Source organism: Pelophylax lessonae, assembly GCF_965119305.1.
Source record: "Pelophylax lessonae genome assembly, chromosome: 3".
In the NCBI taxonomy this organism is placed as follows: domain Eukaryota; kingdom Metazoa; phylum Chordata; class Amphibia; order Anura; family Ranidae; genus Pelophylax; species Pelophylax lessonae.
The window spans coordinates 336,327,688-336,345,890 of NC_138770.1; the positions used below are offsets into that span (position 1 = coordinate 336,327,688).

The 18,203-nt window shown below is 39.0% G+C and overlaps 1 protein-coding gene across 3 annotated transcripts in view; it reads right to left on the minus strand.

The window, feature by feature from the left end:
- Positions 1-18,203, minus strand: part of KHDRBS2 (KH RNA binding domain containing, signal transduction associated 2) — a 362,102-nt gene that overhangs the window by 21,482 nt on the left and 322,417 nt on the right. For all 3 annotated transcript variants that reach the window (XR_014225082.1, XR_014225083.1, XM_082252045.1), the window contains one exon: positions 1,389-1,447. Coding sequence is in view for 1 of the 3 variants with exons in the window: in XM_082252045.1 (XP_082108171.1) it covers positions 1,389-1,447 (59 nt within the window). In the remaining 2 variants the exon portion in view is untranslated. The remainder of the gene's footprint in view (positions 1-1,388; positions 1,448-18,203) is intronic.

Genomic DNA, 18,203 nt, shown 5'->3' on the forward strand with positions numbered 1-18,203 from the left:
AAGGACATGTCCATCCAGCATTAGTATCATCAAACCCATTCTGATATTAACTCGTGAGAGTATAAATAAAAAGTGCCAAAGTGGGGATTCTACACTTTCAATCAACCACCTTCAATGGACTTTCTTGAAGGTTATTAATGTAATGTGATTTAGCAGGAATTTTGGGAGGGGGAGGGATGGGGGGTTGTTAGGTAGGCTGTACGGGGCTCTGTGTCTTCTAACAGCAGCCCTGTCTGCGATACAGACACTCTTGCCTGACAAGATAGCCAGATAGACATCTCTATGCTGCTAATAAGCTGTACATTTTAACCAACCTTCCTACAATCCTCTTACTAGGCAATGAAGGAGAAACAGAAATGTTAATATTTTCTTCTCCCCTTTGAGTGAGTGCTGCTCTGCATGGGGATTAGGGGAAATCCAGATTGATTTAAATATTTAGGCTTGTTTAATGTTACATTTATGCAATTTGTATTAATACATAACTACATTAAATTATCTTTTTTGTATTTTCCTGTAGTTCAGTTTTAAATGTGTAGTATATCTTATTATTTCTAATTATGATAGAATGCTATACTTCAAATGTTTACACAACATGATATAAAGACATTTTTTCTGTAGTTCAAATTATGTTCTTTTTACCTATATTCTATAGAGTATTAAAAGGAGGTTAGTGGGAATTTACTCTCCGATACCTATGCTATATATCCTATTTATAAACCTCCTGTGTCACCAATCACATTCCAATTTTCAGCATAGGTTTCAATCAGATTGGTGGCTGTAAAAAAAAACCTTTCATTATATTTCATCACACTTTTTTTGTGAAAGGCAGTAAGCAAGGTGTTTCAGAATCACCTAGGTGGTGCATTCCATGATCACCAAATTATAGACACAGTGGGAAGTGGGGTAAACCTGTACACTACAGAAATGTCTGGATAAAAAGAAAAAAAAACTGAACTACTCAACAGGCAGACTATGATCCCTGTATACATCTCAAAGTTTCCCTTTTAAGTTTGTTTTTACTTTTAAAGAAAAAAAAAATATTTTTATAAAGTTTAGTTTATTCTTTTTATGCAACATTAACAAGAACAGCCCAATACACCTATCAACAGGCAAGCCAACACATTATTTCAAATGACACCTTACTAAATTTCAGTAACATCATTTATACTAAATAAAGGTGAATAACCCTGTGATCTACCTCTTGTTTTGAACAAGCAAGAACCACTAACGTTTCCATGGCTCTAGGTTTCAGGAGGATATACTTTTTAGTTTATATTCAAGAACTTTTGTGAAAATGTATTTATTTACAAAAATATTAAATTTATTTTCCAAGGTATGTGAATCATTTAAATTATTCTGAAAAAGGTGTTAAAAAATGTTGGCCTTACCATAATTGTTGTAATTTTCTTCCTTTGTCCCAAGGCCATATTCATAATATTCTGGTACACTGCAGTAGGGAAAAAAACGTTAAAGTGTACATGCAGTAACACAATGGCATTAAAATAAACTGAATAAGGAGAGGGCATATGTGGAGATTATATAGAGATGCATCTCATGCAACAAGATAAATACATAGTTGCAATACGCATATCTGCTAAAAAGTTAATATTTCAGCTCAATGACTTTTGCCATTCATCTCTGAAAAACAGAGCAGCCTGAAAGGTGACTAAGCTATCTCAGTTGAACTTAATAAATATGGTGGTGCCACCTGTCTGCCCATAGCTTGCTAACTGAATAATAAATAACCAGAAACAAACTAATACAGTGTCAACTCTGCTCACTTTTCCTTCTGCATGCTCCCTGTCAGCACATGTGCATGCAGAAGAGTCTAATGGACTCCTAGTGTTCTCCCTTTCAATCTAAAGGCTGTTGTGCAGAGGAAGACTAGAGGCTCACTCATAGCACGACTTCAGGTACTTCTGTTAGTTGTATGCAAAATGAATTTAATAATTTTTTTTATTAAATTCACAATTTCTTTAAAAGCTTTTCTACTTTAACAAAGACGTATTATGAAGGGTCTGAATTGCCTGTAAAATCACAAGTAGAACTAAACTAATTGTTTCATGTGAGTCAGGATTTGAAGTGAACAGAACCAGTTCATGCTGACTAGGGTTTGCTAAGAAGGAGCAAATTATTTTGCTGGTTAGCTTTATTGATAAATTAGTCCACTTCGATGAGTGGACAAAGCATAGCCTTAAGTACACTTTTTTTGTGTGTGTGTGTGTTTCACGTGATCGTTTTTTTGAACACTTAATGGTTTTTCTGTTTTTTTGCACCAGTTTTTGTACCACCGCAGATAAAAAAAATCGTTTTTGGGACATTTAGATCTTTTAAGGCAAAATCTCAGCTTTGATTATTTTGGATGAACAGAGGATACCCAGAATGGACAATTCAAGAGACCTGTTGTATGCAGTGTACATGGGCACCACTAGTGCTGGGTACATCAGATCTTGGAGCTGTGGCTACCTAGTTTCTGCACCTACCACCTGTCAGACTCAAAATATAGCAGCAGTGCAGAGTGGAGGGAAGACTCCTCCACAGCTCTGATGTATTACATGACACAGACATGAGAAACCCTGCAAGGATGTCCCCTCAGTCTTCTGGGAACCACTCTTTCTGTGTTCTAGTCAGTACATTTTAGGAAGTGTTAGAAAGGGAGTGGGCAATGTGTGCAAGAGGCAATGAGGGATTGGGCTTGGGGTGGAGGAAGAGGGATCTGTGCTGCAGATATTTTTTTGCTTCAAAGAGGGGATTTTTCAGGGGAGTGAGTGGATATATGTGTGCTGAGGGGATATTTTCTGTGGGTGAGAACTTGACTTAAGGGAAACTTTTTGCAAGTGGCTATGAATGAGAGGGGGATTTTTTCGGGGGGGGGGGGGGTTTGTGGGGGAAGGAAGCAGAGTTTTGTGGGAGATTTTTGTTTGAGGGAGATTTTGTTTTGGGGAATGTGTGCACTGTGAGTGCTTGGGTGGGGGAAATTTTTGCTTTAGGGGTGGCTGAATAGGTGCTGGGAGAGTACTCACTTGGTAAGCAGGGCTGTATATTGCATACAATTGACCACTCTAAATTGTATTATGGCATAATATACAGGGTATAGCAGTCAGGAATATACCAAAATACTGCACAACATTTAAAGTGCAGTGGTAAGGAATATGTAATGTACAGCATATGTTACATACTCCCGATCTCAAAAAATAGATATAACAGTTATCTGATGCTGGCAGTCCGGGAACGGTTCCTCCATATGAACAGCACATAAATCAGGATGTCCCACTTCAGAATATGCAACCTGTCATGTACTGTACACATGACCACAATAAAATGGATATAGGAGATTATCCGATGCTGGGAGTCTAAGTACTTTTCCTGCACACAGAGCTGTGGTATCCCAGGCTGCACACAGGCCTGTATCCTTTGCTTTCTTTTGCTGCACCCTCCCTCTGTCAGAAGTTTGCTGGATCTTTAGTTTCTAGGGACACATTTCACGATTATACCCCATCATCAGCTCTGCACTGGCTGTTTGTAGAAGGTATTCCAGCATCCCATTTTCAAGGTCAGGAGCATGTAATGTAGTTATTATAATCATTTTCAAATGTGAGTGCATTACTACTATTTATACCCTAAATATAAACTCTACTTTAAGTTGGTGCAAATGAGTGTTCTATTGTTTGTCTTTAGTGTCTAAGAATGCTCCCAAAAAAACACTTTTGCAAGGCAAGAATCAGATAAAGTAGTTCTCGTTCACTAGGGTTATAATTCCTAATTGCTTTATTTTAATTTATTACATAAAGTTTGGGAGGGGGGGTGGGGTCTAGTTTAAATAGCATTTGGCTAATATATTTTGTGAAATTTGGTTTCATACAGATTAATACAAAAACTCCATTCTTTCTAAGCCCCAAAATAATGTTCTGTGTGTTCAAAAGCATGTTTTCTAATTCTGTACATAATGTACTCCTAATATACTCCTGTATACTGCACTGGTTAGTGTGTTACATATTCCTGATTCCTGCGCATTGTAAAACAGAGCGCAGAAGTGAATAGTATGTAGCACACAAACTCCTGAGCCCTGTGCTCTGTGCATTACACTCTTCTGACCCATGTACACTGTGTGTTGCACACTCCTGTACATTACATACGGGTGACCCTTGCAATATATACATTACATATTCCTGTACCTTGCCATGTGTACATTACACTTTCTTTGCCCAAGCACTCTTCATGTTGCAGTATATTGCACATTAGATACACTTGACTATACTGCCGATTATCCCAATACTTCCAAACTATTTTATTAAAGTTCTTCTTTAATACTGTATAGGCTTTGTGCTGAAAGTCATATGTTATAAAAGAGTTTAACTTTTTTGAAAAAAGAAGAACTGTGCTAAGGTTTAAGACGTCTGTGAGAATTTTGGTTATGCCACAGTAATTAAAGTACATTTTTGGTTACAAAGACTGTGTAGGTTTATTTTTATTTAATTGTGTCCCTGTAAGTCTTTTTTGCTATTAACGCAATGTGGCCACACCCACATTTTGCCTCACTACTCTCTACAGAGTGCCCAAGGTCTTTCACAATTCCAGCAACACCCTTGATTCTGCCTATATTCAACTAGCAATTCAAAGTCCAAATGTTCAACTAAAATTATAAGAGCATGTTGAAACATCAAATATATGTTTTCATTGTTCACCAGTTATCAGATAAAATCTTAGACATAAACCATGTCTTTACGGTTCAAGTCATTCAAGTCACCATCCTGAGACAACAAATAATGTGGCTCATATGGAAATCCTTTCCAAAAATTGTCAAATATAATCATTTGAGTATTCAAAATATTATTGAGACATCTGACCTATAGGATACCCTAAAACTGCAATAACAATGTTTTACAGCATATAATCAGTATGACAATAAATTAAAACTGTAATTGTTATAAACCGTGTTAATCACGTTTACACTTAATATGGTAAACAAATGCTCATACCAAAAAAATGTGTTTCACATTCACATTTAATTTATTTACATTTTAGGTAAACAAGAATAAAAATCTGAAACAAAATGTATTTTTTTCAAATTTGATTATTAATATTTTGAACACCATTTTGCTGCTTGTTATATTTACTGCAACATTAAAGTTACATTTTTGGTAAAAAGCATGTTAAAGTTATTTACAAAAGAAATAGAAAGTTTTTTTTTTTTGTTTTTTGCATACATTTAATTTTTCTCATAATGCATCAGTAATTTAATATTCTTACTGATTTAAAATAAAACAAATATACACTAAACCACATATTTTTAACAGTAAATCCTTAAAGGTAACATTTTATATATGTGCTTTATAATATTTTTTCCTGCAAATAATTTAAAATAGAAACATGAAACAAGAGATTAAATTGTTAAATAGTGCTTCTACGGGTTGAAATGAATGGGTTAAATACTAAAATAAGAGCATGTCCAAGTTATTTAAGAATTACTAACTCACTGTACACACAATAAACATTCTTCTGTCAGCTGAAGCTCTCTCACTCACAGATCTGTCTGACAGGGAATGGAGGAGATAAGATACAGTAGCTACTGTATTACTTTTGTTTTGGTTTAAAATGTTACACTGAATGTTCACTGTGATTGGCTGTCAGAGTGATCATTCAATGAGGAAGGCTTCTGACTTACAGGGCTGTGCACAGGAGAGCAGGGGAAGGTGAGAATCTGCAGGGTATACAGGAGATGCCCTGTGTACAGAGGAGGGGGTTTTATAGACGTTTGTAAGACGCTGAAAGTAGGGAACTGGTTAAGACCAGGTCATTTTCTGACATTTGTTGTTCACAAGTAAAAATCTGTATTTTCTGTTAGAAAATAATTTAGAACCCCCAAACATTATATATTTTGTTTTAGCAGAGACCCTAGAGAATAAAAAGGTGTTTTTTGCAATATTTTATGTCACACTATAGTTACGCTGCGGTCTTTCAAACACATTTTTTTGGGAAAAATGTCACTTTAATGAATAAAAAAAAAAAAACAGTAAAGTTTTTGTTTAATGTGAAAGTTGATGTTGAGCCGAGTAAATAGATACCTAATATGTCATGCTTTATAATTGTGCACGCTTGTGGAATGGCAACAAACTACGGTACATACATTTTTTTACAGGTTACCTGTTTAGAGTTACAGAGGAGGTCTAGTGCTAGAATTCTTGCACTCACTCTAAAGATCATGAGGATACCTTACATGTGTGGTTTGAACAGGGATGGGACACTTTAAAGCGGAGTTCCGGGCACAAAATCGGTATTTTTTTTTTGTGCCCCTCCGCTAGCTACACATAACCTGAAAAGGAATTGGATAGTTATTTATTTTTTTTTTGTACACTCACCTTGTAATCGAAGATCGTAAATACTCACCTCAGGGTACTTCCTCCTCCAGCGCCGCGGCTCACCCCGTCACTTCCTGCCTCGCGATGATTCCTGGGAGCTGAACGTCATCGCTCCCAGGAATCAATGCGACGGCACCGGCCCCGCATGTCACTTCCGGGCGACGCCGCATTCCCCTGCTAAACAGCTTCTGGGCATGCCCAGAAGCTGTTTAGGAATGCAGCGCCGCACCGGAAGTGACGAGAGGGGCCGGTGCGGCGCATTCTGGGAGAAGAAGATGCGGAAGAAGACACCGAAGAGGACCGCGCCGGCTTCAGCTGCCCACAAGAGAGATGGAAACGCTGTGGAAGAAATTTTCAAAGTAAGTATTTCTTCTTGCAGGTAAGTGCGAACCGGAACAGATCAGAGGCTAGCCATTGTGGAATGTGCTAGCCCTGACTGTCCCGGGGGTATGTTCAGCAAAAAATGAGATCTGTGCCCGGAACTCCGCTTTAAATGTTTTTTATTTTTTTTGTATTATTTTGTTTACTTTTTATTTTATATTTTTACACTGTCCCTTTATTTATTTTTACATTTTTTTTAGCACTTTTGTTCCTATTACAACAAAGTTAAACATCCCTTGTAATTGCAATAAGCATTACAGGTCCCCCTTTTGTGAGAGAACTGGGGGTCAAAAAGACCCCAGATCTCTCATTTACCCTTAAAAGCAAAAGAAAAAAAAACATTTTTGAAAATTGACATTTTGACTTTAACTACTTGCCTTCTGTGCACTTAAACACCCTTCCCATCCAGGCCAATTTTCAGCTTTCAGCGCTGTCACACTTTGAATGACAATTGCGCGGTCATGCTACACTGTACCCATTTGAAATTTTTATCATTTTTTTCACACAAATAGAGCTTTCTTTTGGTGGTATTTAATCATCTCTGGGTTTTTTATTTTTTACAAAAAAAAAGAATAAAGACAAAAATTTAAAAAAAAAAAAAAAAGTTTTTCTTATTTTCTGCGAGTAAATTTTGATAATAAATTTTTCTCCTTCACTGATGTGCGCTGATGAGGCGGCACTGATGGGCACTGATAGGCTGCACTGATGGGCACTGATGAGGTGGCACTTATGGGCACTGATGAGGTGGCACTTATGGGCACTGATGAGGAGGTACTAATATGCCGCACTGATGAGCACTGATAGGCGGCACTGATAGGCGGCACTGAGAGTCGGCACTGATGAGCACTGATAGGCGGCACTGCTGGGCACTGATAGGCGGCACTGCTGGGCACTGAGAGGTGGCACTGCTGGGCACTGACAGGTGGCACTGCTGGGCACTGAGAGGCGGCACTGACGGGCGGCACTGATGGGCACTGATAGGCGGCACTGATGGGCACTGGCAGATGGCACTGGACACTGATGGGTGGCACTGATGAGCGGCACTGATGGGCAGCACCATCAGTGCCCACACTCAGTGCCCATAGTGCTGCCAGTCAGTGCTCATCAGTGCCTAGATGAGCAGGCACTGATGGGCACTGACTAGCAGCACTATGGGCACTGATTGTGGGCATTGATGGGGGGCACTGATGGCGGGCACTGTGGGCACTGATGGGGGGGCACTGTGTGTGTGTTTTTACCTCTTGTAATCAGGGCACTGGTGATTGGTGCCCTGATTACATTCTCCTGTGTCCCCGGCGCTGTGAGGCTCCCCCTCCTTCCTCACACTGCAGGCTCCGTGTGAGGAAGGAGCGCCGGCGATGAGAGATGATCTCATATGTTTACATATGAGATCATCGCTCATTGGACGGCCAGATCACGTGGTGAATGGCCGCTGTGATTGGCCATTCACCACGATCTGTGATCGGCCGTGTCCAAGGGACACGGCCGACACAGATTTTCCCCGCAGCGCGCTCGCGGGAGCGCGCTGGGGGCGTGTCACTGGGAGGCCGTTTAAAAACGGCCTCCCGAAAATTCGAGTCCGTGCTGCAGCTGTATATAGGCTGTAGCGCGGATGGGTAGTGGTTAAGAAAAAATCCTGTCTGTCTGTCCGAGAAATGGAAGAGAAGTCAGAGGTTTCTCTGGTCCTCCAGGGGCAAAGAGCCAAGTGAGGGCCATCTTGCCCTCATTTGACTTCTTGCCCAGCCATCTACAGGACTGGATCACTTCCGGGTTTACTGATGGCTCTGGTAAACCCGAAAACAGCTCCCAGGATCACTTTTATCTGAAAGCCGGCTGCCTAACAAAAAAAAAAAAAGATACCAGGGTAATGGCAGCTGGCTGTTGCCATAATCCTGGTATTTAACGTCAAAGTAATGCTGTATATTTACAGTTGGACGATCAACAAGTGGGTTTGAGAAATTTGTTTTATGAGTTTGCCTCTTAGTAATTACACAATTCCCTACTATAGACTCACAGGAAAGGGAGCACTGTAAATTTGTAATGACACATTTGAAAAAAGCAGTGTTACATGCATTAATTGGCATTTTTTGAACCTATGAAATTAACATTAGGGCTTGTACAAAGTGCTGTCTAGGATGTCTTTACTATGACAACATGAAGAATAATAATAAGCATATGCTATAATATCCATAAGGTAATAGCCCATAGTAACCAAGCAAATGTGATTTTGTAATTGATATTGTAGTGGGCCATTTCCTAACTGTTACAGTTCCGCAGTACACAGTACTTCAAATGGCCCCCAATTTGTTTTCCAGAATTAACACAGCCTTTTATTTATTGTATATTGTATTTTCTGCTGAAAAAGAAGGTAAGTGCATTTTGAAAGTGTAAAAATAAATCTGGAGAATAACTAAATAGCATGTGGTTTTCACTTGATCATTGAATAAGTATAAGTTCTGCCTTCCAGTAATGTTCAGCACATTGGGTAGGCCTCAGTTTTGTCTTCCAGTAATGTTCAACACTTTGAGTAAACCTCAGTTCTGCCTTCCAGTACCATTCATCACATTAGCTAAGCATCAGTTCTGGCTTACACTAATATTCAGATAGCTTAAAAAAGGGAAATATTTCTCACTGTGCCTTTGAATAAAGTGACAGGATTACATGCATTTGCTTGTTCATCTTATTGTATACAGTAAACCCCCCCCATTGCTTGGGTTACGTTCCGGACCCAGAGACGAAAAGTGAAAATCCGCGAAATAGAAAAACCCTATTAAAATGCATTGTAGGCATGTTTTTTTTACTGTCACTGTACGTGTAAAAGCATTTTAAGGTCTTTAAACACACTTTTAAAACAATAGAAACTAATTTAAACACATAAAAGATACTGAGAGACATAGCAAGAGCTATGGAAAACACAAAAATATTTCATCTTTAATGATTTATATAGTAAAATAACATTACAAAAAAAAACGCAATATACCGGGACCGCAAAAACTGAACCGTGATGTTGCGGGGGTTTACTGTACTGCCTGTTGTCCATGTTAGACTTAAAGATGGCTGCCATACAGAAACACTGAGCAGAACAGGGCATGGTATGTTAGTAATCATGAAAACAGCAGCAACAACGGGGAGACCATAAGCAATACTCTTGACTAGTGCACTGCCCTCCATTTGTCTTCTTTAGGCATATATTTTATGTATAGTACAGCAACATCTATTATGAAACAGAGCACATAAAAAGACGTTTGTATCCATCTTAGGAACAAAATTCTAGGACCAGCATTACATTTCCATATAATAGGTGCATCCAACACTGTGGGAAATGTTTTTTTCCTAATTAATTCAAAATTAGAAATTGCCAGGCAATCCATCTTTTTATTGTTAGCTTGAATAATAGCTGATATTTATTTGACTGCAAGTTGAAAATAGTCATGTGAAAGTGCATGTAATGGTACTCTACGTAGGTAGGTCTGTTAAGGTTATGTGCAGCACAGCTCTTTTTGTGACACCTATTATCCATTGTGCGTCCGCATATGCAGCCTTTGACTTTGTCTGACAACTGCACTTCAGGCTGAGACAAGATTCTGGATGAAATATGTTAACTGTGGTTGCATTTTATCTAACCTTTACTTAATGTGATCTATAAAAAGTAACAAGTGTATTGAACCTGTTAATAAAAGGGTCTAAAACTTGTGCAGGGAAATAAAATAGGTTAATTGCTTGCAATAAAGCATGTCTCTTTGCTGCCCAAGGGGAGTTTTGTGGTAAGGAATCTTTAGCAAGCCTGAAGCAAAAAATTTTCCTACCTAAATGCAAAGAAAAGAAGCACATACTGAAAAGTAGATGTGTCCTGAGATTAGCTTGAACTAGTAAGTGTAAGCTGAGTTTTGTGAACCTTTTTAAGAGGTTCGTGTGAAAAGGATACTCAAAACATACAAGTGATTCAGTGATCAAATCGTACAAGGGAACAGAAACCCTTTTGATCTAATCAATAAATATGTGATGAAACTAATATGTGTGCTTTAAATAAAAACCTATCTCTCAAAATATACAAATGACATGTCAAATATATGTGAAACTCATATTGTCCAAAACAATAAATATGTGTAAGCAAAAATTGGTTATTGGTTGAACTAGATGGACTTTTTTAACCTGACTAACTATGTAATAAATTGAAAATATTAGAACATTGAAGTGGTTCTAAAGGCAGAAGGCATTTAACTTTCATGCATTCAATACATGAAGCTAAAAAACCTTTTGCATGTGCATGCAGCTTCCCCCCAGACCCCCCCCCTCAATACTTGCCTGAACCTGATAGCTATACAGCAATGTGCTCTCCTGGTCTCTGCCTATTCATTGGCTGAGACACAGCAGTGGGAGTCATTGGTTCCCTCTGCTTTTCATCCCCTAAACACACAGAGGCAGCTCAGAAGCGTACATGCTCCAGTGCCATAGTAAGTGGCTTGCTATCGGGGCACTCGACAGTGGGGGGGGGGGAGCCCAGAGCGCAGGAAGGGTATGTGAAAAGAGGAGAATCGGGGCTGCTCTGTGTAAAACCATTGCACAGAGCAGGTAAGAATAACATGTTTGTTTGTTTTTTTTTGTTTTTTTTAAATAAAATGTGTAAGCTCATTAGGAATGCTTTTTAATTAAGAATAAGTTAAAACACCAAATTGTGCTCTAGATGGAAAAGCTTGGGATAAATAGTTCATTCTTTGTTTGCTGACAATACAAAGCTATACAGGGCAATAACATCAGAACAGGACATAGCAACTTTACAAGAGGACCTCAATAAAATAAAATAGAGGGGTAGGCAACTACTTGGCAAATGAGGTTCAATATAGGAAAATGTAAAGTAATGCACTTGGAGGCCCAAAATATGAATGGAAGTTATATGCTAGGGGGAGAACCTCTGGGGGAATAGAGGGTGGAAGAAGAGCTGGGGGTCCTACTAGATGACAGGCCTAGCAATAGCATGCAATGCCAGGCTGCAGCAAGCAGGGCCAGCAGACTATTAGCATGCATTAAAAAGGTTACCAACCCAAGAGATAAAAACTATAATTCTACCACTCTACAAAACTCTGGTTCAGCCACATCTTGAGTATGCCATTCAGTCCTCAGGAAGGATGTGCTGGAACTGGAGAGAGTCCAGAGAAGGGCAACAAAGCTCATAGGGGGGCTTGAGAATCTCAGGTAGGAGGAATGGCTACAAATATTAAACGTGTTCTCCCTGGAGAAGAGATGCTTAAGAGGAGATATGATAGCAGTATACAACTATCTAAATGCTTATTCCAGAATAGGGAGGAAACTATTCATGCTCAGGTCACTCAAGAAGACAGTTTGAAAATTCAATGAAACTTGACAATATATGGTTTAACCCTAGACTGCATAGGTTTTTTATACTGTTAGAGCTGTAAGGAAGTGGAATTCCCCTCCATAATCGATGGTGTCAGCAGGATGAGTTGATCATTTCAATAAAACTTTTAGATGGACATCTAATTGAACAAAAAATGCAGGTATATGAGTAGAGTCATAAACACATACACACACTCACACAGGTTGAACTGGATGGACTGGTGTCTTTTCTTCAACTGTACCAGCTATGTAACTATATGTAATATAAAGGGCATAATGTAGTATTGACTTCATAAAGTGAATTGATTCATTGAAGAGCTTTAGAAAAGGGAAAAAATACATATGGAGCCCTCGCAATAAATCACATTTGCAGTGATACTGTCTTTCATATACAGTAAGTAAGCCTGATGAAAGAAAAATGACAGTACTAAGATATTTTTACAACCACCAATCAGATTCATACTTGCTTTTAAAAGGAAGATGAATGTGACTGGTGATGCAGAAGGAAGAGAGAAAAAAAAAGGATGTTACACAGCATGAGCTTCAGACGGTACAATACTATTGCCCAACACTAACCCTGTGATGTGAAGTGGTCCCTGTGTGCTGTGGCTGCAGATATTGAGAAAGGTAAATGAGGAGTGAGCTTTCTGATTTTAGCACAACTGCAGTGTCCTGGATAGGGTTGTGGTTGGGGTTCAGATTGAACATGGGTATGGGGTGAACCAAACCTGTTCACAAGTCATATAAACGGTGAACTATTGTGGTCATTTTCCTGCATAGCAACCAACTACCAATAATGCACTTCCTAGGCTTTGATCTTTTGTCAGATAGCTTAGAATGTCCAATATGGAAGTGTATAGAAGAGCCAAACCCCACACTATACGTAAAGCTGGGCTCTCAGTACCCTATTTAACATCTCCCTGCCCAGCCTATATCAGATTGATGGCCAGGCGGTGGCTTTACTGTTCTGACTGAACGTCATATGATGTCCTTCAGAATGGGCCACTAGTGTGTCCCCCCAGGGGACACAGTGCATCACTAAGCACGGTAAAGAGCCTATGATGTTGTATAGCTGATCACAGTGTAAATAGGAAATGCTGGTTATTGGCATTCCTCTCCTCACAATGACAGCACGTGAGAAGAGGAGAGCTGATAAATGGCATTCCTCATTGGGGACATCTGCACTGATAATCAGTGCCCTAATTATCAGCTCAGCCCCATCAGTGCTGCCCTTCAGTACCCATCAGTGTTGCCTGTCAGTACCCACCAGACTTACAAGAAAAAAAGCATTACAAAAAGTATTAATAAATTGTTTAAATAACTAAATAAGGAATTTTATTGTATTGAATGTACCTTTCTACAATCTGCTCACCATAACAATGTTATCATGTCTGCTCTTTGTGACAAAATATGTTTTCCCACAATCATCCAAAAGCTAGAATACATCTGAATGGCCCCTTGGTAAATCCCTTTCATATTAACAATGGCACAAGCCAAGGCTGCCTTCTTTCCCATACCACTATTCTAGTTAGAAAGTATCTGGTTAATTCCTTCACCTCAGTCCTACTATACAAGGTACACAAAAATGGAAACACAGCGTATAACTAGCTTTTAGGGTAAGGTGTATGTGCAAGAGCTTTGCCCAAAGCAAACAAAACAAAATGCATTTCTGGGCACACTTATCAGCTTGCCAGCAAAAAAAAAAGGAGATATTACATTGTTAAAACACAGTGCATTAAAACATTTTTAGTTTTAGACATGCAATATTTGCAAATATATGTGGAAGCTGCACTGTCTTGTCAGTAAAATCCTCTATAAAATGAAGACCCTCCCCAGCACACTTTATATTTGAAATATACCAATTTAGATCTCCCCCTGACTGCTTTCTAAAAAAAATACTATGCATCCCCATTTACCAGGAATACTCAAAAGAGGGACTGTCCCCAGAAATCGAGCATCCTCAGTAAAAATCCCTGGAAGGGAAGTCTGATGGTTTGATCTGCACTGTATAGCCTTAATACGGCACTGCTGAACTTGGTTAGGAGTCAGATGGGCTTTCCTTTTCTGTCTTTTGGAATTGGAAAACAAGTTCACAACTCAAGTATTCACAAGCAAGTCCAATTGGTAACAGTTTCCCTCTGCACCAGGTGATGCAGTGCCTGTGCAGTGGGGGTTGGACTTCTGCTCTGCGAGCTTGCTAGGGATGCTTATGTTCTGGGAATTAATGACGGTGTACACGTTCTCGGTGCTTGTACTAATAAATAGGATGACCAAGAATGTAGACTTCAGTGTGCTGCAAAAGGGGTATTTGAATCATTGCATCCTGCCACTTCTCCAGTAGCTAGTGTAAGCACAGATCTGGCTTCTTTCTTTACAGTCCAACCTGGCTCTCAAAAGCAGAGACACCTTTTAACGGAAGAGATTGACTCCTGGAGTTGTCAGTAGCAACCATTCAATTTATAGCCTTTTTGTTTTTATAGTGTTGTTTTCTAGATTGTAACGAGCAGGTCCTTCTGATTCCTCCTGTATTGGATTGTATTGTAACTGTACTGTCTGCCCTCATGTTGTAAAGCGCTGCGCAAACTGTTGGCGCTATATAAATCCTGTATAATAATAATAATAATAGTTAAAAGTTAAAGTTCAGGTGGAAAAATGAGGACCAGCACAAGTTGTCTTCACTTTCCTAAGAAGAACTAACTAAACAGAAAAGCTGAAAATTGATTGGTACTGCAAACTCTAAGAACTTGTCCCTGAAGCAAAAATGGCAGAAAAAATTTAAGCAATTTTTGCTATGATTTACTATTATGTACCAAATATTTAAATACCAACTACACTACCTTCTAGCATTACTTACTCTTGACCTCTGCAATCTGTGTGTTATTTACGTTTGACACCTGCATTCTTTGCATTACTTACTCCTGACATCTGCACTCTTTGTATTACTTACTCATCATAACGCCTGCATGATTTGTATTGTTTACTCCTAAACTCTGCACTCTGTGTATTAATAACCTCTTACTTCTGCACTGTGTATTACTTATGCCTGACTCCTGCACTCTTTGCGTTACTAGCTCCTGACTCCTGCACTCGTTGCAATACTTACACCAGAACCCCACACTTTTTGTGTTACTTACTCCTGACTCCTGCACCCTGTGTGTTCCTTGCTCCTTACCCTTCCACTCTGTCCATTACTTACTCCTGACTCCTGCACTATTTGTACTACTTACACATGAATCATGCACTCTGTGTGTTATGTACTCCTGACCCCTGCACTTTTAGCATTACTTACTCCTGACCTCCCCACTCTTTAAATTGCTTACATCTGACCCCACACTCTGAGTGTTGCTTACCCGAGCAATCTGTATGTTCCTTAGTCCTTAGTCCCTTTAATCATTAATGTTTCCAACTCTCCGATTTTGCTTGGCAGACCTCTGGCATTGGTGAACACTTGGTGAACACTTTAATTCATTGATGAATTTTGTACATGTTGTACCATGTCAACCATCACATACTGCAAAAAGTTTGGATTCAATATCCTTTTATTGGCTCACTAATGTTATTAAAGATGCAAGCTTTTAGAATAATTTAGGTCCCTTCATCAGGCTTTATACATTCTTCAAAAATGGTCCTGAAACTCGCAATTTTATAAAAAGAGTTACAAGAGGGAGCAATAAAATATACACTTTTAAAAAATAAATTTACATACAGTTCACACTGGGGCTTCTTCAAAGTCGCCCAGCTCTGAAGCCGCCCTGTACAGCGCGACTTCAGCGCGGTTTGCAAACTACTTCTTTAATAGAAGTCAATGCAAGCTGCTCCGAAGTCGCCCCCAAATAGTGCAGGAATCTTTTTCTAAGTCAGTGCGACTTGAGTTACTCTGATTAGAAAGGTTCAATTGCGCTAAATAGAGCGCAACTTGTCAGGCGAATAAGTCGCCTGACAAGTCGCCCCAGTGTGAGCTGAGCCTTATTCTTCTCTTGACACACTTTAGTGGTAAATGTTATTGTAAGAATTAAGAAATTAAGAGTTTAGAAGTGTTGCTGGGGTAATTGACTCAAAGGTAAGGATTCCAGGCACAAATCTCACCTCAAATGAAAATATTTTTAAATGTCCATGAAAGCAATGAAATACAGCCCAAACTGGCCTCTCACAATAAAAGATTGTTTTCCTCAAACCTTTGACCAAAAAGTTGGATATATCAAAATGACTCGAGTCATACTGTCTCTCTGACTTATCTGTTTTCTTATATTCAAACTCTCCCTTTCCCTTCAACCCTAGCTTAAATAGTCCTCCAATTTTCCCATAAACTTCTTCCCTAGCACATCAGACCCCCCTTCCATTTAGGTGCAACTTATAATTAGCATATAGATTGTGCCCCAATGAAAATTGCTCTAGAGTCAATGCAATTCTACATGTTAAGCTCCACAAAAACCCTTGGGAAGCACTCCTGCATAAGACCACGTGTCCCAATGTGAACGTCCACTTATTACCCACATCTGAATAGTAATAAAACAGATTTTGAGAGAGTGGAAAACTCCAATGCTTAGCTTTGAGGCAGTTAAAAGATGGTTCAGGATACACTTATTACTGAGAAGTTGACAGCAACACATGATACATTTTTGTTTACCTGGCAGCCTTGGCTAAACCAATTTGTCAACCACAGATTTTTTGGAACTATAAATGTACATCCAAGGATTGTGGTCTGACACCTGGGCGCTTCTGGGGTACACTCCCCCTCCCTACCTCCTCTTTTCTGTCCAGTTTGCGTCTCTTTCTCTTCTTCTCTTTATTCTTCCTTACATGCATTAGCTTCCCTTTTTAGCAAGCCTCACCCTTCACTGCCTTTTTTTGAATCTCATGGGTAGAAGGAAGGTCTCTTTTTTTCTCCCTTCTTTTGCAAACATCGACCTCATATCCAAACTAAATAGACACTACCCTATGTTCTTCTTTATTTAATCTTAGTTTATTAGAAAAAAAATTGCACATATAAATTACACCTCTCAAGCCAATACAGTAGCAAAGTACTGTCCAACCAACAGTATTTGAAGGGAATTGTCACAGCACTAGAGTATCAGAGCCTGTAAATTGTGTATATACCGAAGCAACAAATCAGAAACATCAGAAAACTCAAATTAAAAGAAAAAACTTACAATAAACAAGTAACAAAAAAAAAAGCACACTAGTAAATAAGCACACTATCCTATCTTCAGCTATCTGCTGGCTTCTGGGTCTTTCTGTGACATTACTTTGATTGTTCAATATTGTAGCTTAACATACTCTAATGTACTGACGCCTGTTGGGATATGATCCCACTACAAACTATATCCCCATCACCTGTTATTGGTGTTTTGTTTGCACTATATTTCATAGTCTGCTTCCCTTTTCTTGCCAGGATTTATGTATCTTATTTAAGCACTGATGCTTGGGCCTCTGTGCAGGCACCATTGCACATGTGGTGGCTGTATTATGCATGCATCATTTTTCTATGTCATGTTTTCCTTTCAATAAAAATATAGTAAAATAAAAGTGCTCTATAGACCCAAACCCTTCCCTCTTACACCATGTCATTTTCCATACATTTAATGCTCTAAACTTCTGTTTTCTTTGCTATTTTGTGCAGGGCACAGGAAATATACCAGCGAAAATACCACTGGAAGTTCTTCTCTTCAGCATTGTGAACTGAGCAAAACATTTGATCTTGCTAGCACACAATATTTCAGTTTCAATGTGAATATTACTTTCAGATTTTAAGTTTAAAACAATATTTACAAGTTGAATAGTTCTTTTGTTTTACATTCCTGGGTTTTCAACTCCCCTTTTTTCCAATCCACTTTGTTTACAAGTCTCTGTGATTAGGCTAATTAAGAGTGCTTTAGACCAGTGTTTCTCAACTCCGGTCCTCAGGGCACACTAACAGGCCAGGTTTGCAAGAAAACTGAAATACATCACAGGTGATATCATTTGCTGCTCAGTGATTGCAGTATTCTACTGTGCATCTCCCCAAGGTAATGCTTAAAATCTGGCCTGTTAGTGTGCCCTGAGGACCGGAGTTGAGAAACACTGCTTTAGACATTCATATAAATGCTAGTGTCAGTCTGGGAAACAAAT